The 19,497-nt window shown below is 38.8% G+C and overlaps 1 protein-coding gene across 1 annotated transcript in view; it reads left to right on the top strand.

The window, feature by feature from the left end:
* Positions 1-19,497, top strand: part of HECTD4 (HECT domain E3 ubiquitin protein ligase 4) — a 167,503-nt gene that overhangs the window by 47,041 nt on the left and 100,965 nt on the right. Inside the window, exons 2-7 of the mRNA XM_052654305.1 lie at positions 3,732-4,249; positions 7,742-7,831; positions 8,462-8,592; positions 11,962-12,070; positions 12,752-12,890; positions 15,737-15,907. Coding sequence (XP_052510265.1) covers positions 3,732-4,249; positions 7,742-7,831; positions 8,462-8,592; positions 11,962-12,070; positions 12,752-12,890; positions 15,737-15,907 — 1,158 coding nt within the window. The remainder of the gene's footprint in view (positions 1-3,731; positions 4,250-7,741; positions 7,832-8,461; positions 8,593-11,961; positions 12,071-12,751; positions 12,891-15,736; positions 15,908-19,497) is intronic.

Below are 19,497 nucleotides of genomic sequence, written 5' to 3' on the forward strand. Positions count from 1 at the left end.
GTGGATCACAACGAACTATGGAAAATTCTTAAAGAGATGGGAATACCAGACCACCTTATTGAAAGTTGCTTGGTTGTGTCCAACTCTTTGCAACCCCATGGACTTCTCCAGGCCAGAATACTGGAGTGGGTAGCCTTTCCCTTCTCTAGGGGATCTTCCCAACCCATGGATCAAACCCAGATCTCCCACATTGCAGGTGATTCTTTACCAGCTGAGCCACAAGGGAAGCCCGAGAATACTGGAGTGGGTAGCCTATCCCTTCTCCAGCAGGAATTGAACTGGGGTCTCCTGCATTGCAGGCGGATTCTTTACCAACTGAGCTATCAAGGAAGCCCCTAATTGCCTCCTGAGAAATCTGTATGCAGGCCAAGAAGCAACAGTTAAAACCATACATGGAACAATGGACTGGTTCCAAATTGGGAAGGGAGTACATCAAGGCTGTATATTGTCACCTTGCTTATTTAACTTACATTCAGAGTACATCATGTGAAATGCCAGGCTAGATGAAGCACAAACTGGAATCAAGATTGCATGGGGAAATATCAACATCAGATATGCAGATGACACCACCCTTATGGCAGAAAGCAAAGAGGAACTAAAGAGCCTCTTGAAAGTGAAGGAGGTGAGTGAAAAAGCTGGCTTAAAACTCAACATTCAAAAAACTAAGATCATGGCACCTGGTCCCATCACTTCATGGCAAACAGATCGGGAAACAATGGAAACAGTGACAGACTTTATTTTCTTGGACTCCAAAATCACTGCAGATGGTGACTCCAACCATGAAATTTAAAAGATGCTTCCTCCTTGGAAGGAAAGCTATGACCAACCTAGACAGCATATTAAAAAGCAGAGACATTACTTTGCTGACAAAGGCCTGTCTAGTCAAAGCTATAGTTTTTCCAGTAGTCATGTATGGATGTGAGAGTTGGACTGTAAAGAAAGCTAAATGCCAAAGAATTGATGCTTTTGAACTGTGTTTAGAGAAGACTCTTGAAAGTCCCTTGGACAGCAAGGAGATCAAATCAGTCAATCCTAAAGGAAAGCAGTCCTGAATATTCATTGGAAGGACTGATGCTGAAGCTGAAGCTCCAATACTTTGGCCACCTGATGTGAAGAACTGACTCATTAGAAAAGATCCTGATGCTGGGAAAGATTGAAAGCAGGAGATGAAGGGGACGACAGAGGATGAGATGGTTGGATGGCATCACCGACTCGATGGACATGAGTTTGAGCAAGCTCTGGGAGTTGGTGATAGACAGGGAAGCCTGAAGGGCTGCAGTCCTTGGGTCGCAAAGAATCAGACACAACTGAGCGACTGAACTGAATGATACTGAATTGTTGTTTGATTTGTTTGTCCAATAAAAGCCTATATTGAATTTTTCAGGAGTTGCTTCATATAACATAAGTAGCTGCTCAGTGTAGCATAAGTAAAAATGTATCTGGAGTGCATATGTATTGTGTATCAAAGGGTTGTACTGGGTAGAAATCACAAAATCAATATTGAAAGCTTTTTAAAAATGTAACAAAATTTGTTTAGATCTTCATAACTTGAGATGACCAAATTTAAAATTCTATGGTTTTTCACATTAAAAGTATCTTAATCTTTGTTGACCATGACGGTGGAAGCTGGTTACTGACTTTTTGAGGGGAGATCTTAAAAAAAAAATAGGCAATCTAGCTTCCTTAGGTACTATTACTTCAGGGTAGATAGTCGCCTCTGAAATGTGATCCTTTCTATAGGAATTTGTAGTTATTTTATCTGCTACCATTTGTGAAAAATAATCAAAAGTGTAATTTGTGTTTGAATCTAGACAAAAGGGTGGGATGATTGAATTTGTATGACTTGATGGTGAAGGACATTATAATCATTATCTGTTTGATACTCTTTAATAAATACTAAATAGAAATGTCCCTAGTTCTTATTTTTAATAATATGGTTTGCAGTATAGTTTTACTTAATGATACCTAGTTGAATACAACTATTGCCTGGTTAGAACTTTTTAAAATTTTATTTAAAAATTATCAAGTAGACATTTTTTGGGGGGAAAGTACAGTTCTATGACTCTTAACACATATGTTGATTCATGTAACCATTTAACACATGTATTGATTCATGCAACCACTTAGCACATGTAAGATTCATGTAACCACCAGTGCTGTCCAAGATATAGAACAATTTGTCTTCATGAACCTTCTTATACTGTCCCTAAATAGTCATACCCTGCGTGTATCCCAACCTCTGGCAACCATTGATCTGTTTTTTAAATCACTATACATTTTTTCCCCAGAAAGTAATAAATAGAATCATGCAGACGGAACCTTTTGAAACTGATTTCTCTCACTCACAAAATGCCATTGAGATTCACTGAGGTTGTGGGGATCAGTAGTTCATTTTTTTTATTGCCAAGTTGTTGGTTGAAATGTTATGGCATTTGGATATTATTTCTGATCTGACACACTGGCACTGAAGTTTGAATTGGTTGCTTTTAACTGGGTTGACTAATTTTTTTAATCAGTTAAATGAGATACACATGTAGTTAATTTTCTGAATTAGAATGTCTTTTTAAACTGAACATTTTTTTAGTTTAGTGGCTTGCATGTATAGCTAAGCTAGTCAGTTACAGGATTTAAGGGCAAAATTTGAGGTTAAAAAAAAGGATTTTGCAGTTTATGAGTGAAATAGAATGATCTATGACCCTTTAAAATGCCAGTGCCAATGACTTGACAGAATTTTCTTTGGTTTTGTTCCAAGCCTGTTCCCACTCTGTCTTCCTGGTCTACTGAGAACCAGACACTCTAGTGGCTGATAATCTATTTTAATATGCTTGCTTCAGAAGTGCCTGCCTTTATTTGTTGGTTATACCAGTCTATTCACCTTAACTTGGTCAAACTTCCGTGTGTAAACTCTTTGCATCATAAATTTAGTTTGATTCTTTATCTTAGTATCTATTTCTTAGTTGATTGAGGTTTTATTATTTCCCCAGCTGCTGAAAATCTCAAGGAGGTCTCCTGATAATTGTGTGTTTTGGGAAAGAAAATAGTGGTGGTTCTGCTATCAATGAGAACTGTGTAAATCTATTTATGATGCCACCAATTGAAATAATGGATTAACAGTAGTAAGAGTGGAATGCTTCTCAAACGGAGAGAATAATATGCAATCATTTATTAGTAGGTATTTTAGATTTTGAAGATGAAACTTGTTCTGTTTTCATTGACAATCTAATTGGTAATAGAAGTTAGAGACAGATTTATAAATTGATTGAGTAAATATTTATGCCTCAGCTAAGTTATTCAAATTAACTTTGGCTTCCATATTTAACTATTTTCATGATTCAGGTTCTAACTTTTAATAGTAACATTAGCAGAAATGCCAAGAAAAGAAAATCTCCATCAGCAGCCTGGCTTTATAGCACACATTTTCATATTTGGTCCCAGAAGATTTTTTGATGTGGACCATTTTTTTAACTTTCAACTTTAAAATTTTAATTTTAAACTTTAATTTTGTACTGGGGTATTGCCAGTTAACAATGTTGTGATAGTTTCAGGTGTACAGCAAAGGAACTCAGCTATATATATACAAGTATCCATTCTCCCACAAACTCCCCTTCCATCCAGGCTGCCATGATGTGGGCCATTTTTAGATACCAGTGGATAGATTTACTCTTATCATAGATGAGAGTGGTGGTGGAAGCAATACATACCAACTTCCTCTCTACTGGTTCTTTCCTTAGATTTTAACGTTTGAGACCAAGAACCCAACGGAATTAGCAGAACGTCTGCGCTCTGTTTGTGGGAATCAGAGCAACGCGTATGCCCGCCTGCTGGAATACCGCCTGAATGCCTTGCGAGGACTGTGGAATGCCCAGCGCCAGCTGGCCTTGGAAGAACAGCATGAAAGGGAGAGTTCAGGTGATGAAGAAACTTTGGCCTTGCTCAAACGCCAGGGCTTGTTGCAGCAACCCGAGCAAGCTCCCTTCACATCGAGGATGGGGCTCCTGCTGGTCTTCCCCCTTATTCAGTCCCAGAGTAGAACAGACCCCTCTCTCTGTAACATCACTGCTGAGGTGCTATTGAACTGCCTTCGCGACTGCCAGCCTTTGAGCCTGACCAAGGAGCCTGCTGACTGTCTCAATGGAATTGAAACTTTGCTGTGCTCCTGGCTAGAGGAGACTTCTGACACAGGCCGACATATCCCACATAAGCAAAAAGAAAATGCTGCTGCTGCCCTCGTGGCTTTGGCATGTGCCAGGTAAGGAAAATCAAAGGTACTCCCCGGTGACCTTGTCATAGCTGCTGCCTGGGTTGGGTGAGTGAATGAGAGAGCAAGCGTATTTGATGGATGTCTTAACATTCTGAAGTTCTTTGTTTTCAGTATTGAATTTCACAGCCTTGACAGTGCCTAAGATGTTTTCATCAAAACTTGGCACCAGGAGTTGGAGCTGGAACCAAAGTTCAAGGTTTTGCTTTGTGTTATATCATGATAACAGCTTAATCAGTTTAAAATGGAGAATTAACACTTGCCATTATCTACTTACCCTTAGATGATTTGTGTTTTACATCAAGTGGTTAGTGGAAGATGTTATATCTGTATTTCTCCCAGAAGGACAGTGAAAAAAATGTGTAGAGCTTTTAAATTTTTTTGTGACACATGTCTGTAAGGAGTGTGTCAGCGAGTGAAGGGGTTATTACTCACCTGGACTCGGTCACACAGATATGGTCACAAATTATATTTCTGGACCTTGATGCTTGGCTCCATCAATCTGATTGAAAGATCTCTCTGTGTATGTGTGTATATGTGTGTGTGTGTGTGTGTGTGTGTGTGTGTGCATAGGATTTAATAGTGTACTGTACTTCGCATGTAAGTTGATGTTATTGATAACCATCAATAAGAAATATTCTTGGAAAAAAAAAAAAAAGAAATATTCTTGGAGTTACTTTTCCAGGAGAGGATTTCTTACATTCTCCTGCTCAGTAAACTGTATGATCCCTCTAACATATTTGTGAAGAAAAGGTTCACTGCCTTTGCTTTCTTCTAACCTAATTGTCTAGGGACCATTAGGACCATGGTCTGACAGGTTAATGCTGCTAATCTGTCCCTCTCCTTTCAAAATTTTTTCTTTGATTGAGTTCTTCCTTTTGTTAGCAAAGCAAATGTGGATAACTTCTTGGAGGATTACGAAGTCCTTAGACTCCTTCCTCCATTTTTATGGCTTCAAAGTTGACCTTCAAATGGTTCAATCTCAAGCGGTTTTTAAGGCAAAATGGCACCAACATTTATTGTCAGTTTCTTTGCCCTGAGCAAACTGTCATAGCTTACTTTTAGATGCTGGAAGACTGTAGTTGATTATGGAAATCCTGACATGAGCTTAATTCTGGAGACATTACTGGGTGGTACCAAAATAAGTTTCCCTGTAAAGGCTTTATATTGGATTGATTTATTAATTTTTGGATATGCAGAAGACAGTTTTGATCCCTAAATAGATTTGTTATTAATGCAAAAGTCCTACTTTGGGAAGTTTTTCTGTCTATCTTTAGACAGATTTAGGATGTTTGGAATAATTACCAACTCTTTACTTTCAGATGTTTTAATAAACATGGGGTCATAAAACTCACTTTTTTATTGTGCCCTAATTTAGTCTGAACCAAAAGATGGTTATTGAAATTGCTTCATGTACTTGAGATTCCAAAGTCCATCCTGCAGAAATGAGTGTTTTTATTTTCTTCTTCTTGGGGTGTGTGTGTGTGTTGTTTTTGTCTTAGTGCCTACATTGTGTTGCTAATATTATCACCTTGTCTGGACTTTATTTACCTCAGAAGTTATATGCTTTTCAGGGTTGGATCATCTCTTTTAATGACGTGTTTAGGAGCATATTATTTAACTTTTGAGGCTGATGCTCTCAAAGACAGAACAGTGTTTCCAAAAAATTATTTTGAAGATATTCATTCATTTCAATTAGCTAACATTTATTGAACACTTCTGATGTGCCAGGAACCTTGCTAGGTCTTAGAGAAATAGTGACTCATGGTGGGTGACTCACGATCTCTAATTTTACAGTTGAGTAGATTGCATTTTGTCAATCATTATTGCTCATTTACCACAGGCAAGGGACTCTTCTTCGCAGTAGGAACATAGCAGTGAACAAAGTAGATGGTCCCTAAGATTGCAAAGTTTACGTGAGAGAAAGACAGACAACTGGCAATGAATGAATGTGTAGGATAATTTCCAGATAAAGAAGACAAATCAGGATATTTTGCTAATAGAGAATAACTTAAGAGGAGGTGGAGGCCAGCATTAACTAGAGATGCCAGGGAAGACCTTACTGAAGAGATAACATTTGAGCTGAGGCCTAGACAGTTGACAAAGAGCCAGCCACACAAAAGAGCCAGTAACAGGGAATTCCAGGCAAGAGGAGCATCAAGCAGCACAAATCTGATCCTGCTCCTGCCCTTGGGGTTGCTGAGGGACAGCAAAGTGAGCGGGGGGCTGGAATGCAGTGGTAGAAGGGGAGGTGGGAGAGGAGGGTCCAGACCATGTTGAGGCTTAGGAGCCATGGACGGAGTCTAAATTTTACTCTAATGTCTGAATCTGGCAGCCAGTAATATCTTATAGTTGGCTTACTGGTTTTAAATATTCCAGTGTGCCCTTGCCCATTAATTTTAACCTCGTTGTAACACAGGGAGGTATCCTTGTTGGACAGATGATGAAGTAAAAACCTATAGGAGTTTGGTAACAAGACTGAGATGGTGCCGCTGGTGAGTGCCAGAGCCTGGTTTCAGAGCCTAGGGGTCTTTTCTCCCAGCTTGTGCTTTTACACTCTCTCTGCTGCCTCCCTGCCAGTATGGTTCTTTGGTTTTGATTCTTTTGAACACCAGAGATAGGGAAGGGGACAGTTAAGAGGAGAACTCTAGGCCTCCTTGATCCTCTGTTGGGTATTCCATGTCTTGTGAGGTTTAGGCACATGATACCTAGCAATTAAAGCCTTGGCTAAGAGAAATAAGGCAGCAGTCTGAAGTCAGCCCAGCTGATGCCCATGACCATTTAGTTCAGGAGATGTTCTTGTGGTGATTTATACTTGGAATCTGGCCAGGTAAGTCTTGTGCATCTTAAAAGCACCTTCTTTTAGATCCTGCTGACCGTATTACAGACTTCCCAGGGCCTCAAGCCTTTGGAACCAAAAGGAAATCGGGTCTTGGTGAGCTCTGCAAGCATTACAATCACATACTTCACAGCAGGGGAAAGCAGAAGGAATACCCTTCAGCACAAAATACTATTTGAATGTTTTTCTTTTTGGTCATATTTAATGTGATGGGAAATTGGTGAGATGTAAAATGGATGAACTTAACAAAGATATTAAAAAATTTAAGCCTGGAAATAGTGCTAGACTTTAAATATAACCTCTTCCAGTGAAATCGCTCCTCTAGACTAGAGATTGACTTGATGCAAGAGTATCCAGGCATAATCACCACCTGTGTTTTGTGCTTGAGCTTTCTGTTTTGAACTTTCATGTTAGGGGGAGATAATTTACCTTTGCAAATACAAGAAGAACCAGCACGGTAAGAGGCAAGTATATCTGATATTTTGTACAGCACAGCTACTGATTGGCAGCATGTATGCATGCTCAGTTGCTCAGCAGACACAGACTTATTTTGGAAGCTTCCCAAGTGATTAATAACATTGACATCAACAACCTTATTATTTGACAGTTCAATTTAAATGATTTTCTGTTCCCTCTTTTTTTAGGGGATCATTGAAAACTTTTGTTCATACAGTCCATCTATTACAGAAACAGACTGATTTAGGGTCTCTGCCTGTAGCCGATGTGCTGTATAGGTAAGCTGTCACTTTGGATCCTCACCCTCCTACACAAGTAAGCCCTGAGAATTAAAGCTTTTCCAATAAGTACATTGGTAAACTTTTTTTTTAATCAATTAATTACTCATGCTTTTAAGTAAGTGTGCTATTCTAATCATTGTAAGTAAGAATTTTGTTTTTTCCTTCTTAAAAAAGCATGTTGTTTTTCATTTTTTAATTTTAGTGGATTAAAAAAATGCAATAGCTTGTCTTAAGTTTTTATTGTAGATTTCAAGATGATAATATGTTAAGACATAAAGTGAAAAAGTGAAAGTTGTTCATAATTTCGCTCCTCAAAGATAACCACTCCAAATGTTGTATGTATTTCCTAGTTCATACCCCCTCTCTCTCCATCCCTTCCTTTCTCTCATACATGTATACATGTAAAATATATACATTTTTATACACAGCTGCAAATTTATTATAACATAAGCACTACTTCATAATTTTTTTAATGTAAAAATATGTTTCATGAATGTCTTTTCAGATACATAGTATTGTGTAGAACTATTGTAGTTTTATGCTCTTTGAGATGGTAAATTGACTTTTATCTTCTTGTTGGAATGGATAGTGTCAGTGTCTTTATGATTCTCTACCTCCTTCTTTTAGGCTGTTGCTTTTGGAAGGGGGGCCCGGATCCCCATCCTGTTTGCTTGGTGGCAAACATATAGTATCCTGGGGGTATGAAGACATGCTGCCTGCACCAGATAGCAACACTGGCTCTAGTTCTGAAAATAAAGGTAATGCAAGGGTTTGGGTCCTATGATTGAAATTAAGATATGAAAAGAGTGGTTTTAGATCATTGTGGCAAATGATTTAGATATAACTCTGTGTTCCTTTTAATTAAGAGCTCAAGCTTCCTATACAGTGCATTCATTGTCTGCTTTATCAGTAAAAGTATAAAAGCTGATACTGAGTGAGGTAAGAAAATGGATAGGTTTTACTATCGCAAGGGAAAAGGATCATCCGTACAGTCCTGCAAACGAGGCATGAGTTACTTAAATTGATTCCTGAGTATTTAAATTTGGGCATGGGAACCTTAAGTTGAATTTTTATATCCACGAGTAGAGTATCAGGTCTTGCTGCCTGATTCTGTTTCTTTGAGTAATTTATTGTGTGTGTGTGTTGGGGAGCCCTCTTGTCCTAAAAACAACAACAACAACAAAAAAGATGGTTCAAAGGAGCATGAATTGTGAAGTATCTCCTTTAAACAAAGGAGATTAAAATGTTTTTACACAGTTTCACAAGTATTACGTATCTGTTTACTCTGTGATCTCAGCGAAAATGGCAGAAGGTCTCTGAAATGTCCTGCAGTTAACTGACTTGCCAGATGAATTAGGCCTCTTTCTTCATTTGGTGGATGTACTGACTAGTGTGCCATGACACACACAACCCTTGAGGCCAATACACTCTTTTTATAGTCTGTGCCCTGCTGCTTCCACATCTGGAGTTGCAGCCTTGCAAGGAGTCTGCCTTGCTTCCAAACCTGTTTGTTATTGTAGTTGGTACTTGTGATTATATCATTAAATGTTGCATAACTGATAAAAGTAAGAATTTTAAAAAAACCCTAGGAAATCATTTCCATTTAGAAATAGAATACTTTAGAACGATCTCTAAGAAATTGATGTTCTCTAAGAATTTAGGATGGGATTCAGAGTCTGTTCTCCCTACCCTTTCATTTCATTCTCTTGATGGGGGCAACTTTCTCAGATAACCGTACGGGAATGGGGTGCAGTCTCAGCGATGGGCCACCCCCCATCTCTCGTCTGGTGCCTGTGCCTTTTCATGGTCCACTGTTTATTCCGGATAGTCATGCTAAAGTGATGAGAGGAGCAGCCAAGACTTTGGGATGTGAGTTACCACCTTCACTGACTCAATTAGAGTCAACAGGAAAAGTGAAAACCTGCAGTGCCCAAGAAGTTCTTAAACATTATGGGCAGAAATAAACAAATTCATACAAAACCAAAACCCTTTTCTTCACTTTCTCCTTTAGTCCTTTTGGGTTTCTCAGGTGGTGCTAATGGTAAAGAACCCACTTGCCAATGCAAGAGACATAAGAGACATGGGTTTGATCCCTGGGTTGGGAAGATCCCCTGGAGGTGGGCATGGCAACCCTCCCCAGTATTCTTGCCTAGAGAATCTCACAGACATGTAATTTCTCACGGAGGATGATGATATCAAGCTGATCTGTATGCCCTTCAGTCTCTTGTACCTTTGGTTTTGCTTCTGGCTAGAGGATGTTTTTCTTATAAAAATTTAAAATGTAATCTTATTTAACTTTTAATACTGGAAACATTCAACATACACAGAAGTTGAAAGAATTCTATAGTAAATAATATAGTAAACACTCAGCTTCAGCAAGTGTCAGGTCTGGCCCATCTTATTTATTGTTCTGTCCCCTTCACTCCCACTCCCTGTCAGATCCATACTCATAAGGCCTTGACCTTAATCTCAATAGTGGTGAATAAGTGTCTGTTTATAAGTTGTAAGTTAAAATGTTTAAGGAATGAAATTAGTATTTTTAAAATGATGACCTACTTTAACTGTTTTTTGAAGAACCAGTAGGAACAAGTCTCAGTTGTCTTGGATTAGTAGACTGAATTTTTAAGATAATCACGTGTGGATGTGGATGTGCACGTGTGCTGAGTCGCTTCAGTCATGTCTGACTCATTGCGACCCCCTGGACTGTAGCCCACCAGGCTTCTCTGTCCGTGGGATTCTCCAGGCAGGAATACTGGAGTGGGTTGCCATGTCCTTCCTCTAGAGGATCTTCCCAACCACATGCTCAGTGCCAATTTGAGTGCTGTGACGCTGAATTTTCTCTAATATGTCAAGTAGTAAAGAAACTCCACTTAAACATAGTAAGTGGATTGATTTTGAAAATAAGCCCAACGTTTTATTTATATGTTCTTTTTTTAAAGGTAAATTCTCTAGGATGTTTTAGTAAACCATGTACTATCATTCAGAGAGAAACTTTGTTTTAGCTTGGGGAAGATATACCAAAAGGGAAATATAATTGCTGTTTTTAAATAGAAGCAATATTATATTTTTGTACTGTGTCATTCCAGAAATTTGGGTTTCCCAGTGGCCCAGCAGTAAAGAATCCATCCACAAAGCAGGAGACGTGGGTTCAATCCCTTGATCAGGAAAATCCCCTGGAGGAAGGCGTGGCAACCCACTCCAGTATTCTTAGAGGATCCCACGGACTGAAGAGCCTGGTGGGCTACAGTCTGTAGGATCGCAAAGAGTCAGACATGACTGAAGCAACTGAGCACAACACTCCAGAAATTTAACATTAGTATCTCTTGATGGAAAATCCACAAGGAGCAGATTCTAGTTCAAATTATCATTAGTCTATCAATATAATATCATTTGCCATTTAAGGGGCACTGGCTTTGTACCAGAGAACAGTGTGGTGTGTGCTTATATTGTCTCCTTCAACCGTCACAGTCACTCTTACTGTGCATGCTATCTGCATATCTCAGTATGCACTATACTGTGCACACTAAGGTACATACTATCTTCAGCTTAGAGCTGCAGAAACTGAAATTCAGAGAGGTCCAAAGTCAACTAATAAGTGTCCCAAACTCTTGAACCTTCTACCTTTTTTTATTATGCACTCCTTAGGGAAAGTATTGTATTCTTAGTCATTTCAGATTAGAGTTAGGAATGAATTTTTCCTATTCAGAAAGAAAAAAGAAAAATCTTTGGCAGACTGAACCAGATTCTCCTGATAATAACTATCTGACCTCTTTCCCTGATCTTGGTCCCTAACCCTATATGCATTTTGAAGTTTGATGTAGGGGTTCGAGCTGTCTTCCCTGGAAGTCACACTGAAGCACTTACTTTATTATTATTATTTTTAGCTGTACTCCACAGCTTGTGGGGATCTTAGTTCTGAGACCAGGGATCAAACCTGGGGCCCTGGCCATGAGCACCATTGAGTCTTAATCACTGGACCACCAGGGAGTTCTCAAGAAGCACTTATTTTAAAAGTGGGAAATTATCTTTCACTCAGCCTCCTAATGGTTTTTTCATTAGAAAAAGCACATTTATAATTTCATTAGAAAAAGCATGTATATAATTTACCTGTGAAAAAACGATTTCAGATGCTGACTTGGGACGCTGTCTCACGGCAGATGGTCTTTACCTGTATACTACTAACTCAGTTGGAAGAGGAGTAAGCAAATTGGGGTCTGGATTACATGGTACTCTCAGGTCAGTTGCATGGAACTTGCTGAATAATTTGGCTGGAACATTTTCCTCATTACATAAATCTGTGGTGAAGACCCCTGGGAGTGCGTGCTAACTCCCTGTAGACTGACTAGTGACTAAACAAATCTGAATGACTTCATACGATTCTGGTTTTCTCTTATTGTCACTTTCTTTTCCTGGTTCTATTAATGCATTTCAGCTTTGTTTTTGACTCTATAAAAATTGAGTTTGGTAGCCCTAAGATCATTGTTTGTAGCTTCTAGCCAAAAATCTCTCCGTGATCAGAATTTCTATATTAGTGACTTCTCCATGTCAAAAAGTGGGTATATTTCTAGTTAAGTCTGTTTGTCCTTGGATTTGACATTGGATCAGCAGTGATTTTTTTTTCAGTTGAGATATAAGATCTATGAATTGCTGCCAAAACAAACCGCAGTTTGAGATCCTTATGTATATTTAATTAGATTGTTTCCCCAACCTTTTCTCCTCTCCAATTTGTTGTGGGAAATTAATATTTGCCATAGTTTGTCAGTCTCAAAGTTAATATTGTTATTCTCCTTCAGATGTTTTGTATACTTAGTCATTGAAAAGAAATGAGGAGGAAAATATAGTTTTGTCTGTGGTAGCTCATTGTCGGGTGTCAGACCTGACCTGCTGACTTAGCCTGTGTGCCTTTTCCCCCCGCAGAGGTTTTGTGTACTGCCGGAACGAGGAGCTGGAACCAGGATGGCTTGCTTTTGGCAGTGGCAGTCTTCTCCACCGGCCTGTATCTTTTGACAATAAACCTCACTCCCTTTTCCAGGTCATTGACCAGAATACCCTTCAGGTAAACAGAACACCAAGGCTTTGTGTTCTATATTTTGGAGATGGTAAGCAAAGTTCATGACATGATCAGAAGCAATAACACAGTTGATACCTTGGGTTCGTTTGGGTTTTTCCGTAAGATGTTACAGCAGTTTCCTGCTGGAGTGACATCCTTTTAACTGTCATTGTTTTGGGCATTCTGTTCTTTCTCTAGTGTCTTAACTTTTCCTACATGATCTGAGTGAATGTGCTCTGTTAGAGTTTCTAAGGCCAAAGACAAACTTTTTTTTAGTTACTTTTTATTGAACTATAGTTGCTTTACAACAGTTGTGTTAGTTTTCTGTTGTACAGCAAAATGAATCAGCTATATGTGTACATGTACCTCCTCTCTTTTGGATTTCCTTCCCATTTAGGTTACTACACAGAGCGCTGAGTAGAGTTCCCTATGCTATATAGTATGTCTTCATTAGTTATCTATTTTATATATAGTAACAATAGTGTATATACATCAATTGCAGTCTCCCAAATCATCCCAGAACAAACTTTTGATTTAAAAAAATTCTAGAGAGTCAAAGATGGTATAAATACCAGCTTTTTTTTTTTTTTCCCAACTAGATCTATTTTGAAAAGACAGTATTTCCCTTATTCAGTTTGTTCTAAGCAGCCTTTCTGTGGGAACGGGAGCTTTGAAGTGAGTTTAGATAAAATCATCATGTGCCCAGGATCGCACTTGACCATGGAGCTCTCATAGCACTCTGTGATGTCACTTGCCACATTATATTGAGATCACCTGCTCTCGTGTGGAACTACTCGCCAAGACCACACGCACCTTTAGTTTCGGACACTGTCTTACTCATATTTGTGTCCCTAGAATGTAGCCACAGCACTTGATTGATGATAATGATAATAAGCTTGTCTCTCTGTGCCAGGCCCTGGTTTGGGCAATTGACACGTCCTACCTGGGAGGTACAACTACGGCAGTTTCATCTTACAGTTAAGGCACCTGAGGCTAGGCACATTGTAAGCGTCCAGTAAGTGTTTGTCCTTCAGTGGAAGAGTGCGCTTAGAGAGATTAAGTATCTTGGCACACAGTAACGGCAGCAAGAGGACTTGAACCCATCCACTCTAGAGTCTGAGTTCTTTATGCTACAGCTGTCTGCCTTTCAACCAAATTTGAACACAACAGTTATAGTTGCCATCTGTGGAGTGAGTGCCCTGAGAGTAGTCATAGCCAGGGCTTAAGTGAGATGTTACACCTTTTCTTGTCTGCCTCTCAGCTGTGTTTTTCCTGGAGTTGTCACCATTGCGTCTCCAGATCAGATTGGAGGTACTCAGAAATTGTGAAAGTGAATTGAAAAAGTGAATAAATAGAGGCCATATTAACTCCATTTCCTATCAGTAATTCATATAGATGAGAACACTGCCTGTATTTATTTGCAGTGGAGTTATAAGCTAGGGAATTAAACAGATGTTAAATCTTAGAATGTGATTTACACTTGAAGTAATGTTACTATCCTGTGTTGTCGTAAAAACTCTGTTGTCCAAGAAAGCAGTGTTCTCACTAACTAGATATCTGCATTGGAACAATTTTGGGGTGGCTTAGGCCATTCAGTGACTTCCCTGGTGGCTCAGATGGTAAAGCATCTGCCTATAATGCGGGAGACCCGGGTTCAATCCCTGGATCAGGAAGATCCCATGGAGAAGGAAATGGCAACCCACTCCAGTATTCTTGCCTGGAAAATTACATGGACGGAGGAGCCTGGTTGGCTACCGTCCATGGGGTCACAAAAAGTTGGACACGACTGAGTGACTTCACTTAGGCCATCAGTAGCTGTTAACTTTATAGACTTATTGGCATTACATATTTCAAAGTGTAGTTACAGCAACTCCATGACTTTTAAACTTTTGAGGTAGACAAAACAAGTCTGGAAAAAAGTTCATAACATGAGTTCAGGGGTCAAAAGTAACCTGAGGAAAACTAGTGATGCACCCAAAGAAATGGAGTAACTGAAGGTCATTCTTAATGTTCCCTGAAGGCACCTGACCATCTCTAATTATTTTTATTTGGGAATTTTCAGTTCTGCTCCTATTCTTGGATTAAAAAAAAAAAAAAAGCAGGTTTCTTGATTCTTATTTTCTATTATTTTAAGTGCTTTCCTCTGGCAATAAAAATTAGTATAAGAACTTATTCATTATACTGAAACCAAAGGATGTTTGCTATTAGAAACACATGCCTTCATGTCTAATGTATAGAATGGCTGTTTGTCTCTTTCTTCCTGGTAAATTTCAATAACGTCTCGTGTTCTACGTTAGGAGCTTATGTGTGCCTTCTTTTTTTGAGGCCTTTCTCCTCTTTCTTCTTTGCTTTCCCTCTTGTTTTCTTCTTGCCTTCTCTTTTTGCTTCCTTCCATAATTATTAATTTTTGAGTTAGACTCTAAATTAGGTGCTGGGAGTATAAAGATGAATAACATATGGTTCCTGTCCTTTACATATAATGAAGTCTTAAATTTATTTACTAAGGAAATTTCAGAAAGTACTATTTCTCTAAGACTTTTTAAAAAATAAATATTTGATAAAACACACATGCAAAGCAGATTTAAAGTGTTTAGCAAATACTTTTTTTTCCTATTAAAATGTAATTTGAATTAATCTCAAGGATCTTTTAATATGTCGCATGGCTTGTTGTATGAAGTTTTATATATTTGTCATGTGATTTTCATATATTATTCTTAGAGATAAATGTCAGTTTTATTTTGACCAGGAAGCCTACCGAATTCTCTTCTTGGATTTAATGGCATTAATGATGAATTGATAGGAACAGAATTTACATGTCACACGAATGAAATTTTCCTCCCTTTCTTGTCCAGGTGTGCCAGGTGGTGCCAATGCCAGCCAATCACCTCCCTGTTGGCAGCACTATGAGCACTGTGCACCTTTCTTCAGACGGCACTTACTTCTATTGGATCTGGTCTCCTGCCAGCCTGAATGAGAAAACACCTAAGGGACATTCTGTTTTCATGGACACTTTTGAACTTGTGGTGAGTTTCACTTTCTCATCCCGTGTCTTTGCAGAGACATTTTCACTTGCTTTCTTTTTATGTTGATGTACAAGGGACCTGAGAAACTGGAGTACTTGTGCAGTATATTCACTCTTGCCTCAAAATTGGTTTTTCTCTTGGATGTGTTTTGAAGGCTTCTTTATTTGGAGTTGGATGACACAAGTAAAGCAGGCTTTTTGAAGGTTAATCTAGCAACAAAATGGAGACAACAATAGTTAATATTTAGACAGTGGGGTTTTTAAGGAGAAATGCTCATGAGCTTGCTGGAAATTTGGAACTAGATTACAGTAGCAAGATTGTGTCTACACATGGATATTGGGCGTCTCCGAGAGAGATGATGATTGAAACTGTGAAAGGCAATCATTCATTCATTCATTAGATATTGGCAAGGTATCTCCTGAGAGCCAGGCACAGTGGTGTTCAGGTGGTGGGAATACAGTGATGGGCAAGGGGGTAGGATGCTTGCTCAAATGGAGCTTGTATCTTGACTAGTGGGTGGGTTGAGTGGCAGTGGGAGAGAGACAAAACTTCACCCATAATCGAGTGAACAAATAAATGGACAGCATAATTTGAGGTAGTGAAGGAAATGTAGTAGCTAACCAGATGAGGGGGTTGGGGGGAGGGGAGGGGAAAACATTCTAGGAAAAGGAGACCACAAGTGCAAAAGCTCTGTGGTGGCAGCAGGCATGTGTGTTGTAGGAAATGACAGTGAGCCAGAGTGGATGAGTGCAGAGAGCAGAGCTTGAGGCGAGCAGAGACGGGGAACTGTGAGAGTCCAGATCTGCACTGTCCACTGCAATAGCCAGTAGCCACATGAAGCTGTGGTTTAATTTAATCAGAAGTTTAAATTGATCAGAAATAAATACAGTTAAAACTTTAGTTGCTCAGTCACATTAGCCACGGTTCAAGTGCTCAGTAGCCACATGTGGCTGGCTAGTGGCTACCATATTGAATGTCAAAGATAACATTTCCATCATTAAAGAAAGTTCTCTTGGACAGCACTGAGACGTCAAGATAGTATTTGTAGAGACTTGTAAAAGAAAAAATTGCTCCAAGCCAGGTTCAACAAAACCTTTTTTCATGATGTAATTTAACAGCCTCCTTCTGGGAAGAATTTTAGCCTTCCTGGGAAGGGAGAAAAGACACTGAAGTAATTTCTAATAAACTTTAATGAGGTTATAACTTGTTCTGGAAAATCAGTCATCCATCCTGCCAGCTAACTATCAGTTTAGTAACCTTTCAGTATACATTGTTCTTTTTCTATTATCTAGTTTCACAGTATTCTCCAAAAATGATCTTTTCTTATAAAATGTCTTAGCCAGAGTGAGCCTTCAGATTGATCTGCTAGAGGTTATACAACTAGGAATGTCTTTTTTAAAAAAGAAAATTGTTTTCAAACAAACTTAACCAGCTGGTTAAAGGATTTAGATCTTTTTTCTGGACAGAGAAGCCTGACTGGCTATAGCCATGGGGTCTCAAGAGTCGGACTTGACTTAGCAAATAAACCACCACTGCCACCACCTAAGAATAATGGAAAAACATCAAAGAATTCCCCTTTCCTTGATGTGCTTTGGTTGAATTTTAAAGATCATGTCAAAGACAAACATGCACATGCATTAAAATTTGAGGTGGTACATCTAGTACATCTGGGCTCATAATGAAAAGTGGGAGTCTCTTGCCCCATCCCTGACATGTTCCTTATAGATAGTTACTTTAATGGTGTCAGCTTTTCCTTCTACTTTCATGTCTCTAAGTGAAAGGCTTACATTGCTGTTTCTTGATTTACTAACTCCATATATTATGTGTTTGTGTTTTAGTTTTTTGCTGTGACAGATGAGGATTTCGCTCAATTCACCTCCTTTTTTTCTTCCTTCCTCCTAGTGTATTTATTTGATTCATTTTAACTCCTCTTTGGAGGAGGATATCTTTGTAACTTATACTTAAACCTTTATTACTTGTTCCTCAGCTCTAAGTAGTATCTCTTATCCCCTGACCTTAGGAGATGGAGATAGATAATAGTGTCTCTTCTTGTCCTTTAGTATGGGGAAAGCCAAAACTAAAAGTATGCATTCAGGGGAATTCCCAAGAGGAAGAGAGATGATTCACCAACATCCAGCCTTAGAGAGTCTTAAGGATTGGTGGCATCAGGTATGGCACAGAACTATTGTGAGACGGGGGTATAGACTGCAAGTTTGTTAAAGGAACTGTCTGTCGTCTCCTTTCCTGGTACACACTACATTTGTGCTCAGATGCCAGCCGTCCAGGCAAAAGTCTTGATGTTTGTCTGAAAAAACCAAATGACCCTGGAGAAAAGACCCCACTGTACTGATATTTGGGTTCATATAAGTTAAGGACTTGCTGCCCCAGTGAATCACCCACAGTGATGTCTTCTAGTAAGGAAGCGTCCCCAACCATGTGTATAGCATTCCTTTCTAGTGGTGAACTGTTTTAAAAAAGAGCAGACACAAAAACACCCCAAACAAGCAAAGGCCAGGGCTTTGGAGAGCTGTGTGTGTGGAGGGAGAGGAATAGATTTTCGAAGTTTGGCAAGGTGGTGATTACTGAAGCCAGGAGCCGGGCACATGGGGAGCTCATTATACTACTCTTTCTTCTTTTGTGTACATTTTAAAATGACACTAATAAAGTTCTTTAAAAAAATTTAAAGCAGACCATTGAGAAACTCTAGACAAACTAGGAAAGTCTCTAGATTGGAAACTAAAAATAAGAAAAAGAAATCAGAAAAACAGCTAATAGAGTAAGATAAAGACCTCATTAGCGCTTACTACTCTGTGAGACAGATGAGAAGATACTGCGTTCATAAAACAGAGCAGGATGTCATGAAAAAAGGACTCTCAGAATGAGAAGGAGTTTATGATTGTCAAATTTTAAAAATTAATAAGGGAATTAAAGATATGAAATCTAGAAAGTAGGATAAGTAAAGAGCAGTAAATATGAAAAGATAAAAGACATAGAGGAATAATCCTTCTGAATACTTAGTAACACCAGTTCCCAAAAGAGAACAGAAAATAAGATATTATCAAAGAAATAATAGAAGGACAATGTCAAACTAAAGGACACTGATGTCCAGATTAAAAGGTCTTTGGCACAGTGAATGAAAAATGTCCACACTGGCACCTCATCTTGAAATTTCAGATCATCAGGAGCAAAGAAGATTTTAAAGCTTTTGGAGGTAAAATAAAATCATGTACAAATAATGAGGTATAAGAAGAACACCAGGCTGTTCAGTCTCATTACTGGGTGTAAAAATGGGGCAGTACTTCCAAAAATTCTGGGGGAAATCAATATCTAACCCAGAAGTCAGATAGTCAACCAAAATATCAATCAGTCATAAAAACAGCATAAAGATACTTTTAGACATAGAGGATCAAAAGCTCATACCTGCCCTGGAGGAAATAGAACAACTACAAGCCTTTGCCTGTGGCATGAAATAAAAAGTTGGGGAGACGCTCAAGGGCCTGCTCTAGATTAAACCAGTAACCTTTGAGTTACTTTTGGAGTCTGAATCCAATGGACCAATTGTAGAAAAGAAAATTTGGAGACAATTTGGA

This window comes from Budorcas taxicolor, chromosome 17 (genome assembly GCF_023091745.1).
Source record: "Budorcas taxicolor isolate Tak-1 chromosome 17, Takin1.1, whole genome shotgun sequence".
In the NCBI taxonomy this organism is placed as follows: domain Eukaryota; kingdom Metazoa; phylum Chordata; class Mammalia; order Artiodactyla; family Bovidae; genus Budorcas; species Budorcas taxicolor.